At 37.3% G+C, this 15,564-nt stretch overlaps 2 protein-coding genes, 1 non-coding gene and 1 pseudogene across 12 annotated transcripts; 1 reads left to right on the top strand and 3 right to left on the bottom strand.

The window, feature by feature from the left end:
• Window positions 1-5,228: 5,228 nt before the first annotated feature.
• On the bottom strand, window positions 5,229-5,302 carry TRNAE-UUC. Its single transcript has one exon. It is a non-coding gene; the product is annotated as a tRNA-Glu (tRNA).
• Window positions 5,303-5,704: 402 nt separating this feature from the next.
• On the top strand, window positions 5,705-6,814 carry LOC113309860 (peroxiredoxin-2E-2, chloroplastic-like). Of its 2 annotated transcripts, none has more exons than XM_026558377.1 (2): window positions 5,705-6,563; window positions 6,641-6,814. In XM_026558377.1, the coding sequence occupies exon 1, from the start codon at window positions 5,835-5,837 to the stop codon at window positions 6,528-6,530; it is 696 nt and encodes a 231-aa protein (XP_026414162.1). In that variant the 5' UTR covers window positions 5,705-5,834; the 3' UTR covers window positions 6,531-6,563; window positions 6,641-6,814. The 2 variants fall into 2 exon arrangements, with proteins under 2 accessions (XP_026414162.1, XP_026414163.1); XM_026558378.1 differs by having other exon boundaries at window positions 5,705-6,553; window positions 6,631-6,814.
• On the bottom strand, window positions 6,577-10,241 carry LOC113309859 (annotated as a pseudogene).
• A 1,575-nt stretch (window positions 10,242-11,816) lies between these two features.
• LOC113308818 (protein MAIN-LIKE 2-like) lies at window positions 11,817-15,077 on the bottom strand. 9 transcript variants are annotated; one of them, XR_003340099.1, is made up of 4 exons: window positions 14,710-15,073; window positions 12,625-14,182; window positions 12,415-12,542; window positions 11,817-12,295 (listed from the first exon to the last, which is right to left on the bottom strand). XR_003340099.1 is itself a non-coding variant. In XM_026557272.1 (2 exons), the coding sequence occupies exon 2, from the start codon at window positions 13,986-13,988 to the stop codon at window positions 13,062-13,064; it is 927 nt and encodes a 308-aa protein (XP_026413057.1). In that variant the 5' UTR covers window positions 13,989-14,182; window positions 14,710-15,073; the 3' UTR covers window positions 11,817-13,061. The 9 variants fall into 9 exon arrangements, 1 of the variants encoding a protein (XP_026413057.1); XR_003340098.1 differs by having other exon boundaries at window positions 12,380-12,542; XR_003340097.1 differs by having other exon boundaries at window positions 11,817-11,985; window positions 12,103-12,542.
• Window positions 15,078-15,564: the final 487 nt, after the last annotated feature.

A 15,564-nucleotide genomic window follows, 5' to 3' on the forward strand; every position in this document is an offset into this window, starting at 1 on the left:
GGCGGCGCCAAAAACTTGATGTATTTTCAAATGTTGTTGTAGATAGTGGTAAAAACTGGGTTCTTTTCGAACTTGTGAAGGTAACTCTTTTTTTTAGATTTAAACAAATAAATAAATGAAGGAAATTAATAGCAATGTCAAGATTTAGAAGGATTAAGGCTCAGGATTCACTACCACTCCAAGTTGATTGGTTATAAATAATATTTCATAAATTATTATTAAGCTCTTTTTCTTATTAAATCACTTTTTAATTTAAAAGGTGTCCAAATATTAAGTTGTAATCCTTAAGCATGATTTATCAAAGAATTATTCTAAGCATAAAACATCAAACTGATTCACAACTAATTAAGAAAACCATTTTATCCTCTTTTTTATATTTATCCAAGTGAATTAAATAAAGTAAATAATTAAAGAAATTATAAATAAAAATATTACCAATCAAACATGAGTGAATAGATCCTCCATTGCCTCAATCACCAAGAATTTAGCCGCTCATCATGTTGGAAAAACTCTCAAAATATTTCATTGATGCTCAAAAGTGTTTTACAATGAGAGAAAGACAAGAAAATGATGTAAAACAGGATTATGCGACCCACAGAAAGCGTCCAGAATCAACGACAGAGCTAAAGTGCTGTTGTCGCTGAAGAAATACGACCCACAGGTGACAGTCGATGTTACTGTTGATAAACGACTGTGCTTTAGAGTCTGTTCTTCACGTTCTTCCTCCTCGCAGCAGCAGCAGCAGAACCAGACTCTCTGTAACTTGGATTTTCTTGCTCTGTAGTGCTCTAAACCTCTCCCAATTCTTCCTAAGCTTGACTAGCCCTCTCTGCTCGACACTAGGGACCTATTTATACACAACAGGTCACTCAAATCCTTGTAATAACTCCAAGAATATCCGGCCATAAAAGAATATTTTCCGATATTTTTTTACTTTATTTCTCTGATTCGTTACGTATTGTTTCCTGGTTTATCTCTTTCACGCATCATATATGAGTTGTAGGAGAAGTTTCCAGCCAATAGAGTTAACCCATGCACGTCTCTTCCATCCAACAATTCCAAAAATAGGATATCTTCCCTATTTGAGAATATCTTCCCTGTTTTGATTCCCACCGATTATCTAACCAAATTGGACCGAATCCAACACCCATACCAGCTATGTCTAGGCCCTAGGAACAAACCCATTTAATTTGGGCCATTTAATCTCACTGGAACACCTTCGAATCCTCAACCCTAGTCACGGCAGTTCAAGACAGTTTTTTTCCGCCAAAACTGTTCTTGATGTTTTCATCACCTGGTGATTATCCAGCCAAATACGATCGAATTCGATGCCCAAAATGTGTTTATTAAGCTATATCACATCTTCCTACCAAGTTTGAGCCATTGAATCGCACCACAACACCTTCATTTTGTCGATTGAAGTTCTGCCAGTTGATGAACCAATTTTTCCCGCCAATTTTGAGAATTTGAATTGTTGAAGAAGGTGCCCCTTATCCTGGACTGGGGTGCGAATAGCAGATGCCTTGGGGGTGACCTGGGGTGCCCCTTAGTAATTAGGTTTCCCCTTATCCAAAAGCGAGAGTCCGAATAACACTTGTCCTTCGGGTACCAAAATCAACTTTTCGAGCCAAATTTTCCAAAAATGTTTATTTCCTAAAAATACATAAAAACACAATATTAGTACAAAAATAGAGTTCCAACAATACTGACATTGAGGACAAATTAGACACAAAAATGTGTCTATCAGAGGTTTATAGTTTACCTCCAGAGAATAATACCATGAGATGTAAATGAGTCTTTAAGAGGAAACATTAGGTATATGGAACTGTAGAAAAATATTAGGCTAAGTTGGTAGCTAAAGGCTATAAACTAAAAGAAGGTGTATATTTCCTTGATTCTTATTCACATGTGATGAGATTTACTTCCGTTGAGATGCTAATTGTTATTGTTGTCATAAACAAATTAAAGATACATCAGATGGATGTTAAGACAACTTTTCTAAAATCGTGAATTAGATAAAGAAATTTACATAGACCCACCTGAGGACTTTGTAGTGAAAGGTTATGATGACAAAGTTTGTAAGTTGAACAAAATTTTGTATGGTTTATAAAATAAGCACGTAAACAGTGACATGGAAAATTTGATCATATGATAATGTGTAGTGGATTTAAGTTAATGAATCTGACAAGTATATTTACAAGTAACTTGTTAAGGATACCTGTGTGATTGTATGCTTGTATGTTGATGATATGCTTATACTTGATACAAACATAGATGTGATTAATTCCACTAAAAACATGCGCTGAATGAGAACGTTGACTTGAAAGACTTAGGCCCTGTTGATGTAATCTTAGGGATGAGGATTAGAAAATAATCTAACATATGTAGTCTTTGTCATTCTCATTATTTTGAATTTGTGCTTAAGAGATACAATCAGTGTGATTGTAAGCCTGCTTGTACTTCGTACGATTATTCATGTAGACTCAAGAAAAAAGGGTAATGGAGTATCTTAACTTGAATACTCAAGAGTTATAGGATGTCTGATGAATTTAATGAACTGTAAGAGTCCAGACATTGCCTATATTGTGAGTAAGTTAAGTAGATATAATTGTAGTCCAGAGCAATATCATTCAGATGCACTAAGTAGAGTATTATGGTACCTAAAATACTCTATTACCTTTTATTTGATTTATCAAAGGTATCTTGCTGTCCTTGAGGGACTTTGTGACGTAAACTGGATAGTTGACTCAGAGGAGTCTAAGTCTACGAGTGGATATGTTTCACTCTAGCATCAGGGTTTGTTTTTGGAAGATTTACAAACAAACATATATTGCTCAATTCATTATGGAATCTGAGAGTATTGAGTTAGATAGAGCACGAGAGGGGGCCGAGTGCCAAAGATGTTTTTTAGAAGACATTCCTCTCCGGAATAGGCATGTGCCAGCTATATCTATACATTGTGTTAGCCAAGATATAATAGCTAAAGATGAAAATAACTAATTTCAATCGGCGTTATTTCCATTGATTGGATAAAGTCCAAGGAGAATATCGCGCAATCTTTGACGAAAGATTTATCCCAAGAGATAGTTAGAAATGCATCGAGGGGGAAGGGGCTTAATATCATAAATTAAACTTGCCATGAAGGATACTCAACCTTGCTGACTGGAGATCCCAAGATCAAGGTTTCGAATGAGACAACTAATTTGAGGTGGGTAAAGGTAAACACTATCAGAGAATTTTATTCTCTGTCCCTTCCCTATGGTGTAGACGTGATAGTGTGACTGCATGTGAAGGATGACTTTTAAGAAGTCTTAATGAGTTCTATAGTTTCAATTTAAGATTGAAGTGGGGTGTAGCAGTAACACTCTTTATGGAAACTCACCTATCTGAATGAGGAAGTGGGCCGCTTCCTATGAGAATATGAGCTATGATTCTCTAGAGCATTCTGAGAAACATGATATGTCCAGGGCCAAATTGGACAAAACGGCACGAGCTTGGCAGCAATCTTGGAGATATCACCCGTGGTTGTTATCACGAATTACATCAAATGCTAGAAGTTCAAGACATAGTTCACTGTCTCTAGCAAGTAATTCCGGTAATATCTCACTAAGCAAAGGTTCAAGACCTCATCAACACCTCTGCTTAAAATGGTATTTCCTGCGCTTTTATGTGATTTTCGTTTTGATGGTTTTGGTATTACTGGAACTTAGGACCTAAATGTCACTAAGGGTTCACTAGTTCATGCTTTTTCACTTTGGTGAAAGATACCTATAGTCTCACCATGTGAGAACTAAAGATGAAAGCTCTGAATACTATTATGATTTATGCAATCCATAGTATGACCCTGGGGTCAACACGCTTTTGTGCGAGGGAGAGGACGTAGAAATGACTAGTATGATTTCAACACTTGCACGATCAGTCTGTTTGGATCGTGAGGTTGGTATGTTGATTTACCAAGATCTATCTGTGTTTTCATGTTTTATTGAGTTTTCATTCATGTGGGGGATTGTTGTAAAACGATTAATAAAAAAATAATTTTTTAAAGTTTTAATAAAAAATTATAATTTATTATTTTATTTTGTGAATGAAACTTTTTAGTCCCACATCGTGGAGTTTCCAATTTTTAGTAGTTTTAAGAAACTATATAAACCTTTTAGTCCCACATCGGGGAGTTTTTCTTCTTAAATTGTTTTATTCCATTATATAAAGAAATTCACTACTTTTGTAAAATCTATGGGAAAGGGGTTGCTCTATATTTTAGAGGGACCGCTAAGGAAAAATATTTTATAGCGTTTCTTAAGAGTTCGCGATTTTCCTTAACGATTTTTTCGGAGTTGCCAAGCTCAAGTTGAGCATCTACTACATATGCTAGTAGTAGGTGTAGTAGGGTGTTTTATCCTGGAGATATCCGTCCTGTGAGGGCTATAGCATCACTCTTGAGTGTAGCCGGGCGCTAATGTCTTAAGGACAACGTGTTGAACACGTGACTCACTCTGTTTTTCCAAAGTTTTGCCTTGTTGCTGTTGCGGAGATATGGGGAGCTCATTCGTCTCATCAAATCGATCACTTCCATTATAAAGGAGCTAAGTATCAATAACTTTTGCTTATTTGATTTTTCCTTGTTTTTGATTATTGCACCCAACAATCCCTCTACTGTTTTATTCACTTCTCTCTTTTAAGCTCAATACCTACTGCGATTGCATCTTTTAACCTTGGATCCTCTTAGACGGTGTTTTTGTTTTTTTGAAGCGTATACTACGATATGGAAATCAATGACATCAAGCAATGTTTTTATGAATAAGAATTAGGCCTGCCTTCAAGATACAGATGCTAGTGTTTATTTGGAGTGTAAGTTTGTAATCTTTATTCAGTGTTTTAGTTGAGAAGCACAACGGTGGCACTCTTTTGGGATAATTAAGTTGCTTAAAACTCTTGTATTTGAACATTCATGATGGAGCAAAATTATAGATGAAATCTCTAATTTTTCTTCTAAATTTACTGCCTATAACAAGTATCCAACTCACAGTCCGTGTAAATTTTACTTTCCTCTTTCAATCTCGTTTTTTTAATAGAAAAAAATAAAATTTAAATGTTTATCTATCGATTCATGTAATCAAAAACATCTGGTTAAAAAAGGAACGTTCTTTTAATGGAAGAACTTGGCCAAGTAATATCATAAGAACAGCTTGATTGAAGCATTATCACAAAATCAAAAAAAGGAAAAAACGTTCCATTGCCGGGATTTGAACCCGGGTCGCCTGGGTGAAAGCCAGGTATCCTAACCGGGCTGGACTACAATGGATTGATGTCTTTACTTCAACTAATAAAATACAAAACCCGTGTTATTTGCAGCATGGTTCTAGCTGCACAATGGTTCCGTCTATAGCAATTACGTAGACCTAGATCTAACCATCACCCATTGAACCAGTTTACAGTTATCCATCTGTTCTTAAATCAAGTCCCCAAACGTAATGTTCATCGACTCCAACTCCATTGGCAATTTGACATCTAGCTAGCCCATCTACTTTCTTTCAAAGGACACTTGCCCAACGACAACCACAAAAAGGCAAAGCAAAATCTAGCAAATACACGTGTCGACATACCACAATCCATCCACACCAATCATGGTTGACGCAAATCTCAAGAATCACCAGTAAAACATCAACGGTATAAACCTAAGGACGACAGCATCCATCAACGCAAATCTTCATTGTATCTTCATCTCACACCTGTGCCCTCACTTCGTCTCCTCCGCCCCCAACCAAATCCTAACCTAAACCCTCATTTCCTCCTCCATCACTCACAGATTCCTTTCTTCCAAATCTCTGTGAAAAATGGCACTAACAGCAGCAACAGCATCCCCAATCATGGCAAAATTGCTAACAACAGCAGCATCCACAACAAGAATCTCATCATCATCAATCAGATTCTCACCAAAACCCCTATCCTCCTCAAAACTCACCTTCAAATCCACCTTCTCCTTCTCATCATCATCAAACAAACCCCAATCCCAAAGATTCAGCACTTCAAGTATCAAAGCAACAATCTCCACCGGCGATAAACTACCTGAATCCACCCTCTCTTACTTCGATTCGGCCGGAGAGTTACAGACAACCACCGTCTCCGAATTGACTAAAGGGAAGAAGGCTGTCTTGTTCGCTGTTCCCGGTGCGTTTACACCGACTTGTTCGCAGAAACATTTACCTGGATTTGTTGAGAAATCAAGTGAGTTGAAATCTAAAGGTGTTGATACTATTGCTTGTATTAGTGTGAATGATGCGTTTGTGATGAAGGCGTGGAAGGAGGATTTGAAGATTGGTGATGAGGTTTTGTTGTTGAGTGATGGGAATGGTGATTTTACTAGAGCACTTGGTGTGGAGATGGATTTGAGTGATAAGCCTATTGGGTTGGGTGTTAGGTCAAGGAGATATGCTCTTCTTGCTGATGATGGTGTTGTTAAGGTCTTGAATCTGGAAGAGGGTGGAGCTTTTGAGAATAGTAGTGCTGAGGATATGCTCAAAGCTCTTTAAATCTCATGGAATGGATGATTTTGGTGAGATTATCTTTTGAGAATAGTAGTGCTGAGGATATGCTCAAAGCTCTTTAAATCTCATGGAATGGATGATTTTGGTGAGATTATCTTTTCTGAGTTTTAATTTGTGGTTTAAATTAGGGTTTATCTTTTGGTGACAGTAGGGTTCTCGAATTGAATAAGATTTTGGATTATGATGACCATGTCTTTGTAAGAAATCCTTGTGTTTTCTTGTTGAATTTTTCAATAGATGGTGATGAAATTCATGTCAAATTTTTGCTATTGCATTGCTTAAGTTAAACATATATTGTCGGTGGTGTTATTCATTATGTTTGGTTATTATGATCAGGTATAATGCAGGAGTTTTGCTTAATGTAGGAACCGTAAAAGTAGATGTTTTTGTAGGGGAACTGTAGTTAATGGAAGATACAATGAAGAGGTTTACAGAAAGAATGATATATATTGATTATGTATGTTCAATTCAATTGGTAGTCGGAAGAATCATGTTTAAAAGAAATAACATAATACATAATAGGGTTAGGAAGGATTGACACCTAGAAGATATTGTGAAAACTACACTATGTTGTCACTGTATTCTGTAACTTGCCAATCCTATTGTGCTGTTTAAGCAAGAATTGATACCTACAGGATAACATCTTATGTTGTTAGAGAAATGGTATAGATTCAGGTTGATTTGTAGCCCTTGCTAATCATATGGGGGTTGGGTGCCGACATAACCCAACCCACAAATGAAGAAGGCATTTGCTTGTAAGTACAAGTATATGTATTTCCCAGATTTTGTGATTGCTAGATCATAACATGCACAAAAGAAGAGGAATGCTGCCATACATAGCTCCATCAAGTAGATTCTGTTAGAAAGTAAAAAAGAAGAGAATTAGTCATATACATGTCTCCATAAATTACTATCTCAATGAATGTGTAGACCTCGATATAGTTGACTTGTTTACCCCTAGACTTCTGAATCTGATTTCGTTTTATCTTGCTTGTCTTGAACTCCTTGATAGTTTACTGAGTTATATCCGTATCTAAATGTGATCTCAATCTGATGCAAGACTTAGACGCGAAATGGTAAACTAGAGAAATAGCACACAGATAATCGAGTAGAACTTAAGATAAGGAAACTCTAATCTAAAGACAGAAACTAATAAAAACATCCATATTTTTTTAGCGCTTACTCTGACCCTAATGTCAGGAGCCTGACTCTTAGTTATGTTATATGGAAACACTTCCTAATCTTAAGAAGTAGGACAAAATCTAGGTCGTCGACAATCTAAATGTATTGTTGTTAGGATAAAACATAGAGGAACATGGGTTTCAGAATGTGGTTGTACCTCTCTAGCAATGGAGGTCTCAGTGATGATTTTATTGGTAAACTGTCAGAAGCTTTAGATTTGGGGAGAGCGTCTCCTAATTTCTCTGTGACCACCCATTCATTGGCTCTCTTCTTATCTAGTAAACCGATAAGTATTGCTTTGATTCGAGTCATAGACATGACAGTTTCAAGTGAAATCCAGGAAACAAGTAGGTGGAGAGACCTGCACAGCGTAGAAGAATAAAAAAAGAACAAGAAACATTAAGTTCCTTATTGAGCAACGTAAGGGTTCAGGCGTAATAGCATACACATAGATGAAATCACCTTGGTGTTTCAATAGTATTTAGAAGCAAGATGGCTGTGGGTATATAAGTTGAACCCCATTTTGGTATCTCGACTTCAGGAAACATCACACACATAGGGATTATCACACAGTAAAAGGTGAAGGCGATTATATGAGTTATCATCTTCCGGACTGAGAAGAAGTTATACATCACATAAATCTTCCTCCATAAACTGATCCTCTGCTTGCAGTAAAATGGTACATTTTTCAGAGAGTGGATTGCAGTTAAGAAGGAAAGTAAAATGAAATTTAACCTAGATTACCTCATTCCTGATGATATCCATCCCCATTTTTCTGAATAAGTTAGCAGGTCTGCATGACCATCGATGTTGTTGATATGAAGGGCCTTGTAAGTGCTAGGCAATTCACATTTCACCTGGAAGTTAGGGAAGATTAGTGGGAGATTGTCAATAGAAATGGGATTAGCTATGTTAGATGCAGGAATAGAGTATAAAACCTTGATATCAGAGACAGACACATTTCCATCTCTGGAGACTTGCACGGAGGGACAGATCCAGGTCCTCGGTGGTTGTGCGTGCATTCCATCCTCCATTCCATCCTCCAGCTTCGTCAATAGCCGTAAGTCTCCATACACCTGCGGTTCCATTGAAACTGAAGAAGGCATATGCAAAAGACCCTGCTTCTTGTTCCACCTTAAAATGGAAGTTCAAAGACATTTCTTGAATTCGCGTCATTATACACTCGCTTGAATTAGCTGCAAAACCAAATCAGCCCTTTCATTATCCATCCATTGATTTTCATCACCTGGTAAATCCGCTGTCCAGAATCCAGATTTTAATTGCTGCTTTCTTCTTTCACAGTGTAAGATTATCTAAAGCAACAAGATACAATGACTCAAGGGAGATTGAGCTAGATTACTGAATTCCCATTGTGCTTGAACAAGACCAATTTTAGGATTGTGTATAAAGTAAGGAACAGTCTGATGGAGGTAGTCTGGTTCAGGTTGGAAGTCGGCATCAAAGATGGCAACAAATTCGCATTCGTCGACATAGCTGTGTTTCAATCCTTCTTTAAGAGCTCCAGCTTTATACCCATTTCGGTGAACCCTAGTTTCGTGTTTAATGTTGATCCCCCTTTTTCCCCATCTTCTACATTCTATCTGTACCAAGTCCTGTAGGAAAATTCCCAACAATACCAAATTTATCAGAAAAACATAGGTGTATTCAACTCTCAAAAAATGAATGATGTCAAGACCTTGATGAGAGGATCAGTTGAATCGTCCAGGACTTGAACTATGATTCGGTCAGACGGCCATGAAAGATGACAGGCAGCTCCTATTGACAGTTTGTAAACCTGCAAGCAGCTAGCCTTTTTTTGAAGTCGCAAGTATAAAGCCTTTTTTTCAGTTGAAATTTGCATAGTGCGTAGAGTTATTTATCGCAGTCACATCAAGAATAAGGCATATTTAAAGAAGGAACTGGCAGTAGAAGTGGAATCGAATTGCTTACAGAGAGAACGGACCTTTCTTTCATTGTACATGGGTATCTGAACTAGAACCATAGGATAATCTGAGGAACACTTTTGAACCTCACCTTGTTCTTCGATGTTTGCTTCCACTGGATTAATGGCTTCGAATTTGTAACGCTTTTCTGGTTTAAACCCAGAAAGCATCATATAATAAACTATGACTGACAAATATAATCGTTCAAATAACACCATAACTACTGTCACAGAACACAGGTAGACTGATGCAGTCAAAACTGGGACAATAATTGATCTTCTTATTACATTACATATCGACCCAAGTTCTTTGCTTACTTGATCTCTCGTTAACTTCAGTAACGTATATGAACAAAGCTTGTTATCAATGGAGCCCAATCATCAAACACCATCTTCCTAAAACCTTCCATTTCTCTCTGTGTGTACTAAATTCAGTAGCAGATTTAAGCAGATAGCTAAGGATACTAATAAACAGTACAGTTGAGAAGAGAAAATCAGTTGATGACAACAACTAACAAAATGAAATGAATCAATCATTTTTAAGTTTATTGAGCCGTGCTGAAGCCAGTTAATGTTCTTAGCTGCCATCAACAGCCGGTCAGAATGCTTAGCTGTTAAGAGGAAAGAGAGAATCCGCCGACAGATACTATGGACAGTCCCTGAATGATTTCCTGGGGACCACCGACCAGCCCATATTCGAGGGAGGGGACCCTAATAATCATCAGTCGTTTGAGGATAAGGGGAGACGTAATGTGTAGAAATAACTAGACTACCCTTTTACTTAGAAAAAAATTCTATTCGGAAAGTAAAAATAAGAAGTTTGGCACGTCTCCATAAGGCTGAGTGCAGTGGAGAAATAAGAGGGAATGAAAGCAACGTTTCCCAGTGGCTAAAGCCCTAATCCAAATGCCTTTTCTTTCTCTCTGCTCGAAAGCAGGGAAGGCTAGCGAGAAGTTCAAACTGGGCGAGATTAGATAGTCGCCAGAAAAAATGGAAAAGCGACCAGTGACATCGGAAACCTCGCTTTAAATCGACGGGTAGGACCTCACCCAAAATTCTTGAAGCGGGTCCTCCGGCCTCGCCTGTTTTCAAATATTTGTTTGACCTTTTCTGTCTTACACTTCTGTTACACCCTACTACACAATATACGTTTTTTATCTCATTCGTGCTCTCCTCCTCGTCGAAAGTATGGTCTCAAAAACACATTTTTTGGACGCAACGTTGGACGTGGAGTGTTATGTTTAGTGGACTCAAAAAAGATTAAACTTAATTCATTAATTTCAAACTAAAATATAAGATAGTACATTGAGCTAATGGAACTTTTATTAGGTGACTGTCGTAGGCATCTCCGATGCACTTAGCACGTGTAACAAGCCTTTAAACCTCCAAGAGTCCCTGCTGGCCGAATTGTGTCTCGAGATGGTTTACCAACAAAACCTGTGATACCTTGCAGTGTAATCATTAATTTTCATCGCCATCTTCAGGTAGTTGACGACATATTTCATCCGGATTGTACTCGGATATCCTTTCTTTGAGCAGTAAATAACATTCATAGAATTCGAATTCTTTGTTGTTGGCCTCCGAATACATATTGGAGGTATCTTTTCACCGCTCTCTTAATTGAGGACACCCGGTTTTGTAAGACGCGTCAAGTTCTCTGATTTGGGTTTTCGTTTCTAACGGTTAGATGTTGAACAACCAATTCCCATAAGTTTACTCCGAAAATGATATTTTGCGTAACATTTGCGGACACAAAGACATTTATCCATGATTGTATTATAGATGTATCTTCCTCGTTTGTGAATTTGATTGCCATAACCAACCCATAAAGAAAACAAGCAAGAATAGTTAGGATAAAGAAAGATGGTATGTAGTCTGTGTTGTTTACTTTTTGGTAGAGAATGAATGTATTTAAAGTGAAGTTGATGGTCCGGATTCACTGAAAAAGTTTGTTGGGTCATATTTTTTTCCGACACAATTTTTTTTCAAAAACATTATTTACAATTTATCACAACCAAAGGCCATCATGATATCTCTTCGTATACACGGAGGGTTTTTAGAAAACAGCAACTGAATAATTGTAAATAGTAGGGGTCATTTTTCAAATTATCAATGACGGTCATTAATGGTAAATTAAAGAAACATAATGATCTCGAAAACAATAAAGTTCAATTATATTGTTCTTAATGGTCGATTACACATACGGATTCACTCTACACTGTATGCTGGGACTACGTCCTTTAAGAGCTCACACAATTGATCATAATTAAATGGTTTCTTTGTTTTTGCACTAAATTGGATCCGAGCTTGGGTTTTCTGCAGCAAACAAAAAAAGTTAGAAATGAATAAGTACCGTAATTTTTGTGTTGGATTAACTAATTATTAAGGTGATATATTTACTTACGCGAGCTTCATAGGACAATGCAGGATTACCTATGTTAACATCAAACAAAAATGTTACAAAAGTATCAATTTTGGCCGTGATCAAAGCATATCTTTTTTAATAGACGTCTTTGTTCTGTCGTTTTCATTTGCGGTCAAATGATTGAAAAACATGGCGCCAAAAAATAGATTGTTCATTTTCACATTCACCCGGTGGACCTTGATTTGTAACTGAAATTCATGCCTGCACAACTCCAAAATCTTCTTCACTACTAAAGCGCATGATTAACTTTACACAAAGTTTAACTTTGTTTGTGTTTCTACTTACTGAAGAGGACTCAGTACATACTGAAGAGGACTCACTCAAATTGTTGGCTTAAATAGGAAGAAGAGCTCCCACGAAGACACTATTTTCTTGTATGCTCCTGAATAGTTCTTTTGGATTCATTGATAAACATGTGTTGCTCGAAAAGCTTGTTCAACAAATCCTCCTAAAAATAAATATAAATTAAAAAAGTAATACATTTAACACATAATCAATTAAACTAGGAAAAAAAATTGTAACATACTAACCCGTCCGGCGGTAACGTGATCAAAATTATAGGGATAAGATGTAGGCCTCGACACAACCCAATCTGTTAGCTCACCATTCATGTAAACAGGGACACGCCAATCGACTACTGGTAGTTCACTCACCGACTCGTCCTCCGGATAATCCGCATAGGACTGAGACATCATGTCGGGAGGTGGACGGGATGGTCGACATACACGTGTGCTATTAACTACACCAATCACATCATGATTTTGTATGTGTGTAAATCCTTCAGGATACCATGTTCCAAAACTCTTCGATTTTCACCATGCAGAGTACATCTCGGCATCACAGGGTAACCAGTAATGAACTACGGGATGAACATCGATCGCCTGGACAGAATCTAAATCGGGTGGATCACATGGGATGACTATGTCACCCTTAATCTGACGCACAAATCTCTCACCGAGGTACACACTCAACCTCTCACCCTTACCCCATAGAACACAACTCTTTGGTATGATAAATTTCTTGCCTCCAACACCTCTGGATAACCGCTGTACTCATCATCTCTCCAAGGTTGCCATATTACGGCATCTCCAGTTCTCATATCAATCTGGTGTCGGGCTACACTAATTGAATGCTTAAATCTATCCACTTGACCTCGATGATTGTCCTTCCTGAATAATAAAATTGCGGGATAGATGCACTGATTATTGATGATAGTCTCGTCTATCCTCAAAAATGGTTGGCAATTGCGGAAATAAAAATAATACCAATACTCAACAATATTCCACATCCTACCCATTTCGTCACGATCGCTAGTAGTCCATCTGTCAAGGCAATCATACAAGTTTCCTAATGCGGCGCTACCCCAATCATATTCGTCCAAGTTATGAAAATTCTGAAGCAATTCTAACCATCCCTTACTTACTCTTGTCGTGGTGTTGCCTAAAAGAAATCTACCAATGCACCACAATAAAAAAATTCTAGTCAATTCTTCCCATACACCCTCGTTGTTTTGGTTTTCCCTACTATTAATGTAGTGTACAAGAAAACTTATTGGAATGACACTAGCAGAAGAATCCCACACACCAACTTTATCACCCTTACGACGTTCTCTAACCGCCTGCTCATACGCAGCGGTTCTTGCACCATGATTTTCCTTCACGCAAGAAAGATATGTGCTATCATATCCTATATAATGTCTCTTCTTCAAACCTACAGGTATTGTTGGCAACTTTCGACCACCGCCTATTGGAATACCGGTTAGCCTTACAAAATCTAAAGGTGTGATCCCTAACTCGAATTCCGGAAAATGAAATGACATGGTTTTCTTCCACCATCTCTCCATAAGTGCTTCGGTTAATTTAAAATCGGCACAACATAAATTAAATTCAAACATCGAAGAAAACCCACACCTTTGCAACACATTCAAGGAATGAGGATTATCTTTCACCACAATGTCATAAAAGTGCTTCAAGTGAGACCAACTTGTTTTAAATTGCAAACACCTATCTACATCCAACGGAGAATCATTAATTTTATGATTTTGATCACCTTCCTAGACAAAATCTCACTTGACGGCATGGCCATTGACTACAATGAAAACAAGCACAACATATATTACTCCCATTCTCCATTTGTATAAAGTTGTCATCTAAATTGAAAATTATGAAAATTAACCAACCATTACATTGTAAATGTAATTAACAATTCTTTCACTACAAATATCAGTACCAATCACTACAAAAGGACAATTCAATTTACCTAGAAGAATTCAAAAATTCACCAAGAACAATTCAAAAATTCTAAAAATCCAAAATAAAAACAAAAATTCGCAAATAGGTGTTTTCAAATTCACAAATACGTGTTAGCAAGCAATGAATCAATAACAATCAATTCAAAATACAAAAAACAATTCAACAAAATTCCACCATATAGGTGTTTGCAATTCAAAATTACTCTCATGCTCCATAGAATCCTAAAACACTAAGATACCAAGAACAATTCTAAATCAAATTAAATAAAACACACATCTATCAACATATTATCAACATAATCAGTAACAATCACTACAAGTACTACAATCAATAAAAATCAAGATAATTAGTTCAACTACATACCTTAATGAGTTCTAGGTCTTTAAAATCAAATTAACTCAAAACATATGTTCACCATCCCATACTGGTTAAAACCATCATACGATTTCGCTTAAGATTTCACCAATCACCAACAATCAATCACCAAAAAGATGAAACTAAAACCCTAGGTGAAGAGTAATTTTTGAGAAGGAAAAAAGGATTAGGTCGACTGGATTGAGGAGGAGAAAACGAAGTTCTGTTAATAAAACCTGAGCGAGGGGTGGGTCTTCGCTTCCGCTTCTGTTGACCAGTCAAGCGACGTGGATGACCTCGCTTTTAAGCTACTTCCATGACCTCTCCCAAGGCTACGCCTGTGACTTCGCTCATTTTGAAATTCCCTCCCGCACCGCTGCACTCAGTCTCCCCTTTAGCGTGACGTGGCGTCACTGTTGAACCCCATACTCTCCTTCTCCACTACACTCGGCCTAAGTAAAGGTGTAAACATGGATATTGTTGATTTTGCTTTACCCTATACATCTGAATTTTGTTTTCATTTTAATAGTGTTCTTATACCCGTGTCTAAATTTTTGACTGAGTAGTTTTACATGTTTATGGTTATATGAAAGTGGGATGATCAAATTAAGTCGCCGAGAGAAAAAAATGCCTAAATGTTTACACTGACCAAATTTCTGGAAATCTGGCTTGTCATTGTGTTATTGCAGGCCATGGACAACCCAAACATAATGTTGTTTTGATGAAAAATAGAGGAACTTGGATTTGGAGTGTTTCTACCTTTCAAACAAAGTAGGTTTCCGTGATAATTTGATTGGTGAACCATTGGAGTCATTAGAATTGGAGTAGAGCGCCTCCTAATCTCTCTGTGACCATCCATCCATT

This window comes from Papaver somniferum, chromosome 9, assembly GCF_003573695.1.
Source record: "Papaver somniferum cultivar HN1 chromosome 9, ASM357369v1, whole genome shotgun sequence".
NCBI classification, from domain to species: domain Eukaryota; kingdom Viridiplantae; phylum Streptophyta; class Magnoliopsida; order Ranunculales; family Papaveraceae; genus Papaver; species Papaver somniferum.

Excerpts from the sequence above, each read along its gene's own strand:
- LOC113308818 (XM_026557272.1), bottom strand. The coding sequence starts at position 13,988 with ATGTTTGAATTTAATTTATGTTGTGCCGATTTTAAATTAACCGAAGCA.
- LOC113309860 (XM_026558377.1), top strand. The coding sequence starts at position 5,835 with ATGGCACTAACAGCAGCAACAGCATCCCCAATCATGGCAAAATTGCTA.